The 17,011-nt window shown below is 47.4% G+C and overlaps 1 protein-coding gene across 1 annotated transcript in view; it reads right to left on the bottom strand.

Annotated features, from left to right (window-relative positions):
* Positions 1 to 16,491, bottom strand: part of NVL (nuclear VCP like) — a 68,501-nt gene extending 52,010 nt beyond the window's left edge. The window contains exons 1-7 of the mRNA XM_063919006.1: positions 16,172 to 16,491; positions 15,129 to 15,202; positions 10,082 to 10,134; positions 8,407 to 8,494; positions 6,591 to 6,648; positions 5,866 to 6,132; positions 5,566 to 5,689 (exon numbers count right to left, since the gene is read on the bottom strand). Of these exons, the coding sequence (XP_063775076.1) occupies positions 5,566 to 5,689; positions 5,866 to 6,132; positions 6,591 to 6,648; positions 8,407 to 8,494; positions 10,082 to 10,134; positions 15,129 to 15,202; positions 16,172 to 16,231 (724 nt within the window). The 5' untranslated portion in view covers positions 16,232 to 16,491. The remainder of the gene's footprint in view (positions 1 to 5,565; positions 5,690 to 5,865; positions 6,133 to 6,590; positions 6,649 to 8,406; positions 8,495 to 10,081; positions 10,135 to 15,128; positions 15,203 to 16,171) is intronic.
* Between the last annotated feature and the right edge of the window lie 520 nt (positions 16,492 to 17,011).

The following is a 17,011-nucleotide window of genomic DNA, read 5'->3' as shown; positions in this document are numbered from 1 at the left end:
CGAGTGGTCGTTGGTGGAGATTTTAATGCAGTACCAGATCTAATATGGGACCGCACCCAATCCAGTAACCCCAGCCCATCGACAATCAGAGAATCCAGACGACTGACAGACTACATAACATCTTCGGGCCTATACGACGCCTGGAGAGTACTACATCCATGTGAACGAACGTACACTCACTACTCAGTCCCCCACAAGTTACACTCCAGAATAGATCTATTCTTGGTAGACTCCTCCACAGTGCAGGGTTTGGTCAGAACTTCAACTTCCCCGGTGGTATGGTCAGATCACTTAGCAGTGTCCCTGACCATTGACTCCTCCCCTGCACCCCCCACAACTTTCCGATGGAGATTGAACACGGCCCTCCTATTGAAAAAAGAATATCTTACCCAGACTACTGAAGTCTTGAAAGAATTCTTCACTCTAAATACCACTGACGAGATTTCACCTGCAATAATATGGGAAGCACATAAAGCTTCCATTCGAGGTCACTTCATCTCCCTAACAAAAGCGCAAAAACTGAAGGACCTCCGGGAGGTCGCGGATCTCGAGAACCAAATTAAAGAACTCACAGTTCGACACCAGCGTACCCCCAAACGCACGATTTATAACAAACTCCTGGCTCTTAAAGGCCAGTTATATCAAATTCTGTCGGCCAAAGCGGCTAAGACCATGCGATGGCTACAACACAAATTTTATTCTAAGGGTGACAAGGCGGACTCCCTCTTGGCCTCTCGCCTACGGGCCCGCAAACAGAGAAATAGGATCCTCTCCCTAAAAGACCAACAGCACAAAGTGACATACGACCCCCAACAAATTGCCCATTGCTTCAGGAAATATTATCAATCCCTATACAATCTCCCCACCCCGGAGGACCCCACCAGTCTACAAAAACGTATAGATAGTTTCCTCTCCTCTTGCTCCCTCCCAACCTTATCTCAGCCTCAGATAGACTCACTTAATCAGGAAATTTCCTCTGAAGAAGTTGATCTCACAATTAAAACACTGAGGAATTCCTCAGCTCCCGGCCCAGATGGTCTACCGGCCCTATACTATAAAAAATTCAGTGGAACACTGACCCCGGCCCTGACGTTATTGTTCAATGCTATCTTGGCTGGTACGCCTTTCGACAACGCCACCACTAGAGCAGAAATAGTTGTCATCCCCAAGCCCGGCCGCGATCCCACGGAGTGTAGTAGCTACCGCCCGATATCATTACTGAACTCAGACCTGAAGTTATTCGCAAAAATACTCGCTAATCGCCTTGCGGTGATGATTGCCTCTTTGGTCCACCCGGACCAGGTCGGATTCATCCCAGGCAGGCAAGCGTTTGATAACATCAGAAGAGCTATTGATACCCTACACTTTGCAGACGCCTCCGCAATTCCCTCCTTAGCGATGGGTTTAGACGCCGAAAAGGCGTTCGATCGCATATCATGGACATATATGGATCGCACACTCCGACGCTTTGGATTTATGGGCCGGTTCCTCACGGGCATTGAATCCCTTTACTCCTCCCCTTCAGCCAGCGTCCTAGTAAATGGCCAACTGTCTCCTCCATTCACGATTGCGAATGGTACAAGACAGGGCTGCCCTCTGTCACCCTTAATCTTCGCGCTGATGATGGAACCACTGGCATCGAGGATCCGCGACAGCCCGGATATCTCAGGGATTACAATTGGATCCTCTCAGTTTAAGATCTCCCTATATGCAGACGATATCCTGCTTACCCTCTCAAACCCCCACATCTCCCTCCCAAACCTCCTACACGTTATACAAGAATTTGGATTCATTTCAAACTTTAAAATTAACGACACTAAAACAGAGGTGCTAGACTTTCATCTCCACGCCCAATTAAAGATATCTCTGCACAGTAATTTCAAGTTTGATTGGAAGAAATCTCACCTAAAATACTTAGGCGTTAACCTCACTAGACAACACTCCCAACTATTTAAAGCCAACTACCCTGAACTCATTCATAACGTTACTAGAGATCTGCAGAAATGGTCAGGTCAATATATTTCTTGGTCCGGACGAGCCAACGCCCTGAAAATGAACATTTTGCCTCGTCTCGTATATTTATTCCAGGCACTTCCGATACGAATACCCTCAAAGGTGTTCGCAGATTTACAGAAGAAATTTTCACACTTCCTGTGGTCAGGTAAAAGACCCCGGGTTCGCTTCAAGACACTCTACAACAGGAACAGAGAGGGTGGACTTGGAGTACCTAACATCAAATTATATTATTACGCGGCCCACCTTTCTCAGGCCGTCTTATGGCACTCTCAGACAACGTCACGTAGATGGGTTCAATTGGAATCCGAACTCGTCCGTATGAGATCCATCTCCACCCTCCTCTGGATCCCACGAACTGATAGACCACCAGAAAGCGCTAATTTCCCGTCAATATTATTTACGGTCACACTTTGGGACAGACTCACTAAGACTTTCTCCTTATTGTCCCCCCCCCCCGCTCTGGCACCCCTTTGGAACAACCCGATGTTCCCCGAGGGACGGCTCACTCACACTTTCCAACACTGGCAGATGCACGACCTACTGTTCATTAATGACATAGCACCATCTCGCTCTTTCCCAGCCTTCTCCGATATTCAGAGTAAATATAATCTACCTCCACACTGCTTTTTCCAATATCTACAACTCCGTAGTTTTCACATTGCATACTTACATTCACATAGTTCCTTAACACGCTCACCTCTTGAATCATTATGCTTGCTGCGATCTCCTTCAAGGGGCCTTCTGTCATCTATCTACCGTCTCATGCTCACTCATGATCTACCCACAAAGACCCCTCATGAAATAGCCTGGGAATCTGAATTACAGGACCACCTAGAACCAGACACCTGGGAACAAATTAAACAAAATCTTGTATCCTCAGCGACCTCAATCAGACATAGAGAAAATTTGTTTAAAATTTACGTTCGATGGTACTTGGTGCCATCCCGTCTGAGTAGAATATTCCCTTCAGCATCGGACAGATGTTGGAGGAGTTGTGGGTCAGAGGGAACCCTGCTCCATATATTCTGGGATTGTCCCCGGATAACACCGCGCTGGAAAGCCATTCGGAATTTGATATTACGAATCACCGGAGTAACGGTGCCCTTCTCCCCTACTTTCTTCATCTTTCCAAGGCCCCTCCCCGGTATTCCAAAACCTAAACAAAGACTCATTTGGCACATTGCGACCGCACTGAAATGTAAGATTGCCTTCCACTGGAAATCGCTTACAATCCCCTCCATTGCGGCGGTGATTGCGGCTGTATGGGATACATATCACATGGAGTTCCTCTCTAGCATAATAGAAAGCAGGGCGGAAACCTTCACTGAGGTCTGGTCCCCATGGTTGGCACACTTCAAATGCCCCCCTCCGTTGACATTCGGTTTCTAATATACTAACAAAATGAATAACAAATGCTTGCATTGCTGTATCCCCCCCCTCCCCCCCTTTCCCTCTTCCCTTCTGTCTTTCCCACACCCTTCCTCCAATGTATTTCTGAAAAAACTTCAATAAACAGTGTTTAAAAAAAACAAAAAAAAAAAACAAATGCGTGGATGACTTTTGGCAGATCATCTGAGGGAATTAAGTGCTTGATTCTGGCTATGTTCCTCGGGTGAAAGAATGAGGATTTGATTGTGGCTGATATCTGATGTTTAAGTGTCAAGCCACCATCCAGGACAACGCCAAGATTCCGCACACGATCAGTGGTTTGTAATTCTGAATCCCCGAGTGTAAGTCCGGTTGGTTGGCTATGCTGCAGTCCTGTCCTTTGATGTTGCGGTCCTATCATAAAGACCTCTGTATTATCTGGGTTCAGTCGCAGCCAACTGGTGCTCATCCACTCCTGGAGCTCAGCTAGACAGCCATTTAGGGTTGCTATTGGGTTATCAGTCCCCAGAGCAAAGGACAAGTACAGTTGTGTATCATCTGCATAGCAGTGGTGGACCAGGCCATGGCACCTGATTATTTCGCCCAACGGGAGCATGTATACTGCAAATACCATGGGGGATAGTATAGAACCTTGTGGGACAGCACATGGCAATGGCACTGGTGGTGATGAGTATAATCCAGATGATACTCTCTGTGACCTGCCTGTGAGAAATGATTTGAACCAGCTTAGGACTGTGCCATCCAGACCACAGAAATGTATCAGTCGCTCAATCAGAAGCCCATGGTCCACAGTATCAAATGCTGCAGAGAGATCCAGAAGGATTAATATTGAACAGTCACCTCTGTCTCTTGCCATCAGAAGATCATTTATCACACACACCAGGGCTGTTTCAGTGCTATGTCTTCTCCTGAATACTGATTGGAATGGATCATAAATATCATGGGTTGTCAGGCGGGTTTCCAGTTGATTTGCAACCACTTTCTCAATAACCTTTCCTAGGAAAGGAAGGTTTGATACCGGTCTATAGTTGGTCATGCAGTTGGGATCTAAATTAGGTTTTTTTAAGAAGAGGTCTAACAATTGCTTCCTTTAGGGGTCCAGGCAAAATGCCTGTCTGCAAAGAGCATTGAACAATTTTTGCAAAGACAGGACCAATTATATCCATACAACCTATTAGAAGCTTGGTTGAGGCCGGGTCCAGATCACAGGTGGTGGGACGCAAAATCCAAGCAATTTCAGCAATGTCCTTTACATCCACTGGGTCAAAGCTGGTCCATGAAGGCAGGTGGCTTATATTGGCAGGCTTTGTAGTTTGGCACTCCTTTGATGGCACTGTGGAGATTCCAGCCCGGATGGTGGATATTTTATCTGCAAAGAAGTTTGCAAACTCGTTGCATCTTGCCTGGGAGAGGGTCTCATCAGTCTGCAGGCATGCTGGCTTGCAAAGCATCTCCACTGTGCGGAAAAGTTGAGCTGGCCTATTGTTTGCTGCCGTGATCTCATTTGACAGGAACTGTGATTTCTTACGAGTGATTGTCGATTGATATTCTTCGTTATGCTTTATTAGTTTTATTTGGTCATCCACTAGGTTAGTCTTCCTCCATCGTCTTTCCAGTCTACGCCCCCTTTTCTTGAGCTCACTAACACTGTTGTCGAACCATAGAGCTTGACGTTGTGGTTTACGAGGTCTTATACACACAGGGGCGATAATATCAATTGCAGCCATAACATCCCTATTATAATAACGGACTAGGGAACAGGGATCTTCACAGGCACCCAGTATAGCAGAGAGATCCAGATTTGCTGCAAGAGCCTGGAGAATCATTCCCCTCCTTGGACGATACCTGGTCAACTCCACGGGCAGAGATCTTATTTGAGGGGTTGCAACTGAGAACCAAAGGGAGTGGTGGTCTGACCAGATAACTGGAGAGTAGGAGTAAGTATAGTGGGGAGGAGAGGTGCGGGTGGGCCGCAGTGACCCAGCATATGCTAAGTCAATATCTACTAGAAATTAAAAAAAAAGCAGCTTCCGAGCAGCATAAACTGCAATATTTCATAAAATGAAACAGAAATTTCAAGGTAGAGGGAGAAGACGGAGGGAGATAAGTGACAGGAGTAAGTCCCACTCAGCCAAAGGCAGACAGACAGACTCCTCTTACCTTTGTTATTCATCAGGACAGATTTTATTTCCTCGTCCACATCCTGGGACTCTACCTTCCCCTTCCGGCTTTTCTTCAGCCTGGGCTTTTTCTCACTCTCCAAGAGAGAGGTGTCTACAGAGTTCTGCAAAGAGGCACCAGAAAGTTGTTGCAGAATTATAAACGTCAGATGGAATCATTGCCCCAGTTCATGGGTCCAACGTTTCTTATTTGCAGACAGAAGAACAGTACCAGCATCTGCTGGCGACACAACGTGATTTAGCAGATGACCAAGAGCGTCAGATCGAGACCAGTAACTACCTCTCTGCCTCCAGCTGGCTGCTGCCCCTCTACATCATCGCACAGGTCTATGAAGAGACTCTTCTCTACGGCCTTGCTGGGGGTTTTATCTATGAACCAGCCGGCTTCCGAGGTTCTCGTCTGCCGGGAGCTCGCGGTTGGGTCGGATTTGGACGGTGCTGGTGTGCTGGTGTCTGGAGCCTCGGTTTTGGAAGGAGTCTCTGAAGCGGAGTCTGGATGTCCTTTCCGATACAAGGACAGCAGAGAACTGTTCATGTGATTTGAAGACTACAATAAAAAGATAGACATTTATTAAACCCCTCCAGATACAGAAGGATTTTACCCCTTCGCTGCCGGACAATTGTTAGAGATCTGACCGTTTCAGAAGTATTATTTTTAAAATGAATCTTCTCATAGTTCCTTTCACTGTAGCGCTACCCTGAATATTCCACCCAAACACAGCGGTACAAAGCATCAGCCCTTTACTGAAGGTCCTGAACGGACACTGGCTCCTGATTTTAGGAGCCTCGGTGCCAACCAATCTGAAGACTGCTGTCATAATCACCGTGTGTCAGATCACTGGACTTTCAGACAGTGTTTGCGTTTTCTCCTTATTCCACACTGGTACAATGGATCCAACCCACCCCCTCAAAATGCCACTCAGCATAAAAAGTTACCCTGGGGAGAACACGGTCCAAGTTTCTATCTCCTCCCCTGCCCACCCTCCTTCCCTCCAATGAACTTACCGGCTGCTCTGTATAATCATCGCTGTCTGTAGAGTCTTCGGAAGGACATTGCAGACTTCTGCATAATAACACAACATCAAAATAGATTAGATTAAATTCCTAGTACATCCAGTAGAAATCAGACCTGTGGCATTACGCTTCACCTTACAGTGACCAGACATTACTGCAAGCACCTGTCTTTGCATATACACGCAATAGATGGTTGAAAGAAAGATTAGTCACTTAGATTCCCATTTCTAAACAGGCTTTCACATAACTCATACAGGATTACAAAGTTCGTGTTCCCACTAACATAGATCAGCGTTGTTTTTTTTGGGGGTGATATGAGAACAGGTGTTTAGTGTTCATTCTAGCACCCTGCACCTTTCAAACATATGTGCAGTTCCTCTTTCCTGCCTGGGGTGTCACTCTCTGCTCTGGCGCTTCTTACAACACTCTGGTCTGTATTCAGCACTGAAAAACAGACCAGAGTGTGACAGAAGCGCCAGAGCAGAGAGCGACACCCCAGGCAGCAAAGAGGAACTGCATCCGAAATCCCTCAACTACATAAACAGTTGCTAAAATGGTATTTTAAAGCTGGTTAGTACCAAATTAAACCTTCACTGGGTTCCTGTAAAATTAGGAACTTCAGATGGAGTTGCCGGATTTGTACTTTTTGAAATTCAGTTTAGAAACAAACTAAAAATATAAAAAGTGTGGGCACGTCCTGCTTGCAACAAACTGTGCATCCCTATCGCACGGACTGTACAAAGCCTGGAAGGAGCAGCCCCTCCCCCCCACCGACGTCTTCCATACCACTGGAGGTCATCTGAGCTGGCGCAGCTATTCATAAAGCGGCCGCAGCTTCAACAGTTCCGGGCACTGGGTTTAAAAGGGCAATTATTTCCAACACAGAAGCAGGACTGTTTTATACTGAATATATCAGCCCACTTAACTCTAATGGCTGAAGATGGCGGCGGCTTTGAAAATGTAGCCCTTCAAGTTGAACAGGCGAGACAGGAGATGCCTCGCTTCATGTAGAAGTTGGATGGAAATATTTTATTAGACATGAGGCCTTGTAACAGCCTGCGAGATTCAGGTACGGGTGATAATACAATGACCGTGCCCGTATTTTTAAAGGGGCTCAGTATGAAATCCCGATTGTCAGGATCCCAGCAGTTGAAAAACTGATGCAGATGCCAAAATCCCAACCTTGAGTGCAGCGTGTCCCCTTGGACGCTTTGGGCCCGGTGGCGACAGACACTAATCTATTCCCCCTCGCGTGGTCCACCACCACCCCAGTGGGGTATCTGGGCGGTATTTCAATGGATGTCAGGATTTTGGGGTTGGGATTTTGACCACCGGGAATTTAAATGCGTCCCTTTTAAAGAGGCAATACTTTAAAAGGCTAAACCAATCTGGTTTGGCCTTTCAAATTACGGGCACTTTAAAAATACGGGCAGGCTCACCAGAATCTCAGCCGTCCCCACATAAAGGACCTTAGTCACCGTTTGGATCACTGTAAACAATTCTTCACTCCCATATACAGGGATGGGGAACCTTCGGCCCTCCAGCTGTTGTTGAACTACACAACCCAGCATGCCTTGCTACAGTTTTGCTATTTGGCCATGCTAAAACTGTTGCAGGGCATGCTGGGTTGTGTAGTTCAACAACAGCTGGCGGACCGAAGGTTCCCCAGCCCTGCCTATAAAGCATTGTATGTCTGGACCCTCAAGAAAGACACACAACTCAGAAATCTAGTTGCATGGACTTGTGACCTATTCTGTTGTAACAGTTCATCAAGATACACAAAGCAAAAAGACAATAGCGCGCTTACCCGTCAGCTCCTTTCCTCGCCCGCTTTGCCAAATGTGCATTTTCCAGATCCCCGAGTTCCTCGTTCTCCTCACAGATCACCTTGAACACTAAAATAGAGGCGAGAACCTCAGGTCAAAGTGCACAAACATTCAACTAAATATTGAGCACGTTGTGTAGCACACGGTGTAATTAATCGTGCGCTTACATCGCTCCTGCGGTTTTATGCGCTTAGTTTTATTTTTTCTGTTTAACGGTAACTGTGCAGCTGTTAAATATTCTGCATCATTTCCGAGGACAAACGCGGAGGCACCGCCACAAAACAACGCTACTCCCTGTGACTGGAGTAACAGTAGGAAACTATAACACATTGGAATAGAGCAACGCCAAGTGCGCAACACAAAAGGGACAATGCAATTACATGCAATGTGCCACCAAACCTTCGGCCGCGGACATATGCGACGAATACGATAGCCATAACATAGATTATTTTACTGTGCACACCCACGGGAGCGTGCAGGGAAGCTGCGATGCTGGCGGTTCGCAATGTGCGGGACACTGTCTGTAAATGAATCGCCCCCAAAGCGTTCGCATGTCGCTCACAAAGCGTAAGGCAGTAAAGATATTATGGACAGGTGAAGTATGTTTTTATTTTTAAATTACTTTTTTTTTTAATTAACATTTACTTTTGTTTTTACACTTTATACAAACCTCAACGGACTGAGGGTCTAATTCAGACCTGTTCGCAGCAGCAAACTTGTTAGCAGTTGGGCAAAACCATGTGCACTGCAGGGGGGGGGGGGGGGGGGGGAGCAGGTGTAACATGTGCAGAGAGTTAGATTTGGGTGGGGTGTGTTCAAACTGAAATCTAAACTGCAGTGTAAAAATGAAGCAGCCAGTATTTACCCTGCACAGAAACAATATAACCCACCCAAATCTAACTCTCTGCACATGTTACATCTGCCCCCCCCCTGCAGTGCACATGGTTTTTGCCCAATAGCTAACAAATTTGCTGCTGTGATCAGATCTGAATTACCCCCTGAGCCAGCACGGAGCACTGTAAGAAGCAGCATTATTTTATGTGGATGGTATAGCAGCTAACGTATAATAGTTGTAGTGACTGTGGAACAGCCGATCCGGGTCCTGTGGATCCCAATACTCAGAGAATGCCAGGTGATATCCCACAAACACTCACTCACTCCGAATACAGTGTATGGATGATTAATTGCAGAGAAGCCGGTTCATCACTTCCTGCCCCTGCAGCGGAAACTCTGTCACGGACCGCTCAGAACCAACAACCATCAAAGTGGGATTTATTGTGCCCAATGGGCATGTTGGGCACTTTTTCTTTCCCGTTTGTTTAATAGTCACTGCTTTATTGCAATCACTACGGGCGAGAGAGGAGGCTGCGGAATTCCGGAGTGGTGCAGTGGCAAGCATGTGTGATTATGTCAGGCCGATCGCTGGGCAGACTAGCTTTATACGAATGGATATACAGACTGGCTGATTATATCACAGGGTCATAGATGTCACAGTAGAAAACAGAGGTTTTAAGCCTGTTTCTGTCACCTCTAGGACAGTGTTCTAAAGACGCGGGAGGGCATTCAGTTGTTGGTAATGGAGCGATGAGATTATAAAACATATTTTACCCCCTCGTTTCAGATGTGGAAATTTGGATCTGGGATGAAACGACTTACCTTTCTCTACCTGGATTCTGAAGGCGTTTCGTTTTCTCCGGCCATACTCTGTACTGAAGAGAGAACACAGATGAAGTGGCGTGATCTCATCTCTAAGGAACCCCATATTTTCCTTTAGCCAAAGCTACTTTGAAGAAAATAAAATGGATGTAGGAGCAGCCACCGTTCCCATTATACATATAACAATTAAACTTAAAAAAAATAAAAAATAGGATTTTAATTACTTACCGGTAAATCCTTTTCTCGTAAGTCGTAGAGGATGATGGGGTCCATATTAGTACCATGGGGTATAGACGGGTCCACTAGGAGCCACTGGCACTTTAAGAGTTTGAGAGTGTGGGCTGAAACTGTGCCCGGAGGAGACGGACATCTTCGAGAGAAGGAAAAAAACAGATAGTGGCGAGATTCACACCAGCTCACACATACAAGGCAAACCAAGCTAACTAGCTTGACACTCAGCAACAGCTGAAACATTACTTACCAAGTAACAAGGCAGTACTCAATTAAGAACAAAGTTGTACTGAACCAGATAACCACTGCAGGATAACAAAGCGCTGGGCAGGCGCCCAGCATCCTCTACGGACTACGAGAAAAGGATTTACCGGTAGGTAATTAAAATCCTATTTTCTCTTACGTCCTAGAGGATGCTGGGGTCCACATTAGTGCCATGGGGATGTACCAAAACTCCCAGTACGGGAGGGAGAGGTGCTGAGGCTCCTGCAGAACTGATTGACTGAACTTCAGGTCCTCAGAGGACAAAGTATCGAACTTGTAGAACTTAGCAAACGTGCTCGACCCAGACCAAGTAGCCGCTCAGCAAAGCTGTAAAGCCGAGACACCCCGGGCAGCCGCCCAGGAAGAACCCACCTTACGAGTAGAGTGGGCCTTAACAGATTTCGGACACGGCAATCCTGCCGTAGAATACGCATGCTGGATAGTGAACCTGATCCAGCGAGAGATAGTCTGCTTAGAAGTATGACACCTAAATTTCTTGGGATCATACAGGACAAAAGGAGAGTCCGATTTTCTGTGACGAGCAGTCCTCTTCACATAGATTTTCAGAGCCCTTACAACATCTAAGGACTTTGACGGAATTGAGGAGCCAGTAGCAACTGGCACCACAATAGGTTGGTTGATATGAAAAGCAGACACAACCTTTGGAAGGAACTGCTGTCGTGTCCAGAGCTCGGCTCTATCTTCATGAAAGATCAAGTAGAGGCTTTTACAAGATAAAGCCCCCAACTCTAACACACGTCTAGCAGAAGCTAAGGCCAACAAAGTGACCGCCTTCCACGTGAGAAACATGACCTCAACCTCCTGTAGAGGCTCGAACCAATCTGATTGGAGGAACTGTAACACCACGTTAAGATCCCAGGGTGCCGTAGGTGGCACAAAGGGGGCTGGATGTGCAGAACCCCTTTCAAAAAAGTCTGAACCTCAGGAAGGGCAGCCGGTTGTTTCTGGAAGAAAATGGATGGGGCCGAAATCTGGACCTTTACGGATCCCAACCTCAGGCCCATATCCACTCCTGCTTGAAGGAAGAGGAGAAACCGTCCCAGTTGAAACTCCACCGTAGGAAATTTCTTGGATTCACACCAAGAGACATATTTCTTCCAAATACGATGGTAATGTTAGACGTTACTCCTTTCCTAGCCTGTATCAGGGTAGGAATAACCTTGTTCGGAATGCCCTTCCGAGCTAATATCTGGCGTACAACATACATGCCGTCAAATGTAGCCACGGTAAGTCTTGATAAGCGAATGGCCCCTGTTACAGAAGGTCCTCCCAAAGAGGAAGAGGCCTCGGATCTTCCAGCAGAAGACCCAGAAGATCTGCGTACTAAGCCCTTCTTGGCCAGTCCGGAGCAATAAGGATTGCCTGAACTCTTGTTCTTCTTATGAGTTTTAGAACCCTTGGAATGAGTGGAAGTGGAGGAAACACGTACACCGACTGGAACACCCACGGAGACACTAGGGCGTCCACTGCCACGGCTTGCGGGTCTCTGGACCTGGAATGTTGAGACAGGAGGCCATCATGTCTATTTGAGGTACTCCCCAAAGATTTGTCACCTCCGTGAACACCTCCGGATGGAGGCCCCACTCTCCTGGATGGAGATAGTGTCTGCTGAGGAAGTCCACTTCCCAGTTGCCTATTCCCGGAATGAAGATTGCTGACAGCGCCAACGCGTGTTTTTATACCCAGAGGATGATTCTTGTTACCTCTGACATTGCAGCTCTGCTCTTCGTTCCGCCCTGTCGGTTTATGTAGGCCACCGTCGTTACATTGTCCGACTGTACTTGAATGGCTCGATCTCGCAGAAGATGAGCCGCTTGGAGAAGACCGTTGTAGACGGCTCTTAGTTCCAGAATGTTTATTGGAAGACTGGCTTCCAGGCTTGACCACCTTCCTTGGAAGGTTTCCCCCTGAGTGACTGCGCCCCAGCCCCGGAGAGTTGCATCCGTGGGTAAAAGGCTCCAGTCCTGAATCCCGAACCTACGGCCCTCCAGAAGGTGAGGTATGTGCATCCACAAGAGGAGTGAAATCCTGGCTTTCGGCGACAGACGTATTCTCTGGTGCATGTGAAGATGATATCCGACCACTTGTCCAGGAGATCCAGTTGGAAGGACAGAGCATGAAACCTTCCGTACTGTAGAGCCTTGTAAGAGGCCACCATCTTCCCCCAAAAGGCGAATGCACTGATCAACCGATACCCGGGCTGGCTTCAGGACATCCCGGACCATTGTTTGAATCACCAACGCTTTCTCCTCCGGCAGAAACACCCTCTGCACTTCCATGTTGAGGATCATTCCCAGAAAAGAATCTCCTTGTCAGCTCCAAATGTGATTTTGGAAGGTTCAGAATCCAACCATGTTCCCGGAGCAGATGAGTCGTGAGAACAATGGATTGCAACAACGTCTCCCTGGATGATGCCTTTATCAGCAGATCGTCCAGATATGGGATTATGTTCACCCCCAGTCTGCGGAGGAGAACCATCATCTCTGCCATCACCTTCGTGAACAGCCTCGGTGCTGTGGAGAGGCCGAATGGCAGCGCCTGAAATTGATAGTGACTGTCCAACAGTGCAAATCTGAGATAAGCCTGATGTGGGAGCCAAATCGGAATGTGGAGGTACGCATCCTTGATATCCAGGGATACTAGAAACTCTCCGTCCTCCAGACCGGAGACCACTGTCCTGAGAGACTCCATTTTGAACTTGAACACCTTCAGATAAGGGTTCAACAATTTCAAGTTCAAAATTGGTCTGACCGAACCATCCGGTTTCGGCACCACGAAAAGGTTTGAATAATAACCCTTGTTTTGCATATGAGGTGGAACTGGAACAATGACCTGTGACTTTTCCAATTTTAGGATGGCTTCCTGTAGGATAGCCCTTTCTGGCAGTAAAGCTGGCAAGCCTAATTTGAAAATTTGGTGAGGCGGGAGTTCTTGAAAGTCCAGTCTGTACTCCTGGGATACAATATCCAGTACCCAGGGATCCAGGCCGGACGACACCCAGACGTGGCTGAAACGTCTGAGCCTCGCACCCACCAGCCCGTCCTCCAGGCTGTGCGGTCCACCGTCATGCTGAGGATTTTGATGAACCAGAAGCAGGTTACCGATCCTGGGAGCCTGTGGGAGCAGGCTTTTTGGATTTCGCCCGACCCCCTCTAAAGAAGGTGGTATGAGGATTGGACTTTTTTTGCCTTAGAGGCCCAAAAGGACTGCGAAGCAGCTGAAGAAAATGGTTTCTGTGTATGAGGCTTAGCAGAGGGAAGGAAAGGTGACTTACCCGCAGTTGCAGACCAGAGTCCCCTGCGAGCTGATATCGACATGGAAGATATCCGCGCAGTCAGCGTACCCAGATCCTTCATGGATTCCACCATGAACCCCGCAGAATCTTGTATGTTACGTAAAAACAATTCAATGTCACTTCTATCCATTGTATCCAAATCCTCTAGTAATGTGCCTGACCACTTTACTATGGCTTTAGAAATCCATACACAGGCAATAGTGGGCCTTAACGCCACTCCTGAAGCAGTGTAAATGGATTTGAGCGTAGTGTCAAACTTACAATCAGCCGGTTCTTTTAACACGGTAGATCCTGGAACAGGTAAAACCACCTTTTTAGACAGTCTGGAGACACATGCGTCATTGGTGGGTTTTCCCATTTTTTCCTATCTTCCTCAGGGAAGGGAAAAGCAGCCAGAACGCTCTTAGGGATCTGGAATTTTTTCTCCGGGTTTTTTCAAATATAGCGTTTAAATGAGCCTCCTCAAACTGCTCAGATGGCGTGTCAGTAATATTTAACACATCTCTAATGGCCTCAATCATGAGCTGCACCCCCTTAGCAAGGGATGGCGCCCCCCTCAGCACACCCCCATCACTGTCTGCAGTATCAGAATCAGTATCCGTGTCATCTTGCATAATCTGGGCAAGTGCACGTTTCTGTGGGAACATACTAGGGGATTTTGCAGGAATAGGAACAGAGCCTGACCAAACTGCCATAGACTTCTTTAACACCCGAGTTTCAGTCTCAGTATTAGCTACCCTGGTAGAGATCTGAGAGATCATTCCTTCGATAGAAGTTAACCACTCAGGCTCAACAACATTATCAGGTATCTGAGACAAGGCATTACATTCCTGTGTACATGGAATGGATTCCTCCTGTGAGGAAACATCTTCTGCAGAGTCCCTAGACATGGCTATGGGAGATATTAATTACCCCCCCCCCACACACACAGGGAATTGTCAGCCACAGCTGAAACCTACCCCCCCCCCAGGTCTACTGTAAACATGCTAAAGCATCGCCGCTGTGTGATGTTCTCGCATGTCCGGGGGAAGGGGGTGCTGGATCTGGCACGCGGTGTGGACTTGCCCTGCGCGTCAAAGAAATTGATCATAGATGTGCGTTCTCTCTCACATCTACGATCGGGTCTGAATTAAGTCCAAAGTACCTACTTCTGCTATGACGTCATATACATATGTTTTTGTTTGGCGCTTGCACCAGGTTCATTGTTACCGAGAGATCCAGTTCACGGGCACTTACCTGTACGCTTTCTGTAGATCAGCGGCTACAACAGCGATATCCACATACCCCCCGCACCGGTTACTGCTCAAATACTGCAAGAAGACAGAATGATAAATAGGAGATGTCAGGTCTGGCTGAGCGAGCGCAGTGCGCACATCTGTGCAACCTCCTGTAAACGCTTCCGTCTGGCTGCAGATAAACGCACAGCACACAATGTCAGCGATACACATTATCATACCCCGGTTTCACAAATATTTCGCTGACACAGCCACACAGGGGGCAATTATTCCTGCGGAGTGTGGTTACACTACAACCCTGTCACCGGAACACAACGCTGCTTCCTAAGGACACGACGCTCTGTGCAGCACAGCCCCCCGCCATCACTAAATCACATGAGGCCACAGATTTGGTACCGCCTGGCAGATATATGAGAGACCCCTGATCTCCTACCTCTCCAAGCTTCCCACCCCACTGCTCCCCCCTCGGTGTCCCCACAGTGTCCAGTTAGAATGTAAGCTCTTGCGAGCGGGGACCCCTCTCCTCACATCGTGCACGAATTAGGGGAGGTGGGGGTTAATTATGGATCTAATAGTAATATATGAGCCGGCATATGCTGGGTCACCTCAGGAGACACCGTGCGCCCTGCTGGCCTGCCCCCTCTTCATTGCGGCAGGGAAGGGGCACTGCCAGCTCCAAACGCATATATGAGATTATATATATATATATATATATATATATATATATATATATATATATAATGCTGAAATGCCTGGCACTCTCAATATAAATGCTGGATGTGGGTGTCCTCCGCAGCAGTAGGTACATCAAACGAAGGAATAAAGCAGCGGCACTCCAATAGTAAAACTCAAATGTATTGAATCAAATCATGAAAAAAGTGGTCACAAAATATGTATTTTATGACCACTTTTTTCATGATTTGATTCAATACATTTGAGTTTTACTATTGGAGTGCCGCTGCTTTATTCCTTCATTTGAGATATATATATATATATATATATATATATATATAGCTGCCCATTGCTCTGCCTGTGCCCCAGTACCTGTGCCAGCCGGTGTTTCAGCCTCCTGTCTATGCCCGGGGATGTCAGGGAAACCTTCATCTTGCTGCAGGAAGCCGCAGCTCGGATCACACATGTGTGCCGGGGTCCTGACACCTAGCTGCCCGCAGCGTCGCCTGCACACTCTCCATGCAGGCACATAGCTGCCCTCGCCATTGACACGCCAGTCGGGTCCTCGCACACACAGCTCTTCCGGACTCCCGAGCATCACTTCCGCCAAGCTGTCCGGGGTCCTCGCACAGACAGAAGGCTGCTGTGTGACTTAGCTGGCCTGTGCGGTGCCTGCATGGGCCGCGTTGGATGCTGGTCTCATGGTGATGCCAGCATCTTCCATCTTGTGTGCGGGCTGAAGTGTGTTGGCCTTTAGGAATATTTATTTTGCAACTTTGTTTTTTTTTATTTTTTATTGAGTCAAGATTTCCCAAAGTCTCATAATGTATTGTGCACTTGTCAGGGATAATTATTATTATCCTTTATTTATATGGCGCCACAAGGGATCCGCAGCGCCCATTGCACAGTACAGACACAAATGAGCAAATAAAAGAAAAGCCACTTACAGTTTGGGACAATATAGGATAGGTACAGGGTATACACAGAACACCCGGGGTCAGGTGCCATGAAAGGGAGTATGGGGCATAAGATAGTGTAAGCACTGTAAGACAAGGGAAGGCACATGAGGGGGGAGGGCCCTGCTCTTGCGAGCTTACAGTCTAAATATCGACTGAGGCTTCTACGCAGCAGTAATACTAATACCAGGTATGTACATCACGTGACATGCTCCCAGCACGGACTGCATATCCCAGCGTGCAGCGCGGCATTCTG

Source organism: Pseudophryne corroboree, chromosome 4 (assembly GCF_028390025.1).
Source record: "Pseudophryne corroboree isolate aPseCor3 chromosome 4, aPseCor3.hap2, whole genome shotgun sequence".
In the NCBI taxonomy this organism is placed as follows: Eukaryota; Metazoa; Chordata; class Amphibia; order Anura; family Myobatrachidae; genus Pseudophryne; species Pseudophryne corroboree.
The sequence above is the reverse complement of the archived record's forward strand: the minus strand, read 5'-3'. Positions and strand labels throughout refer to the sequence as shown.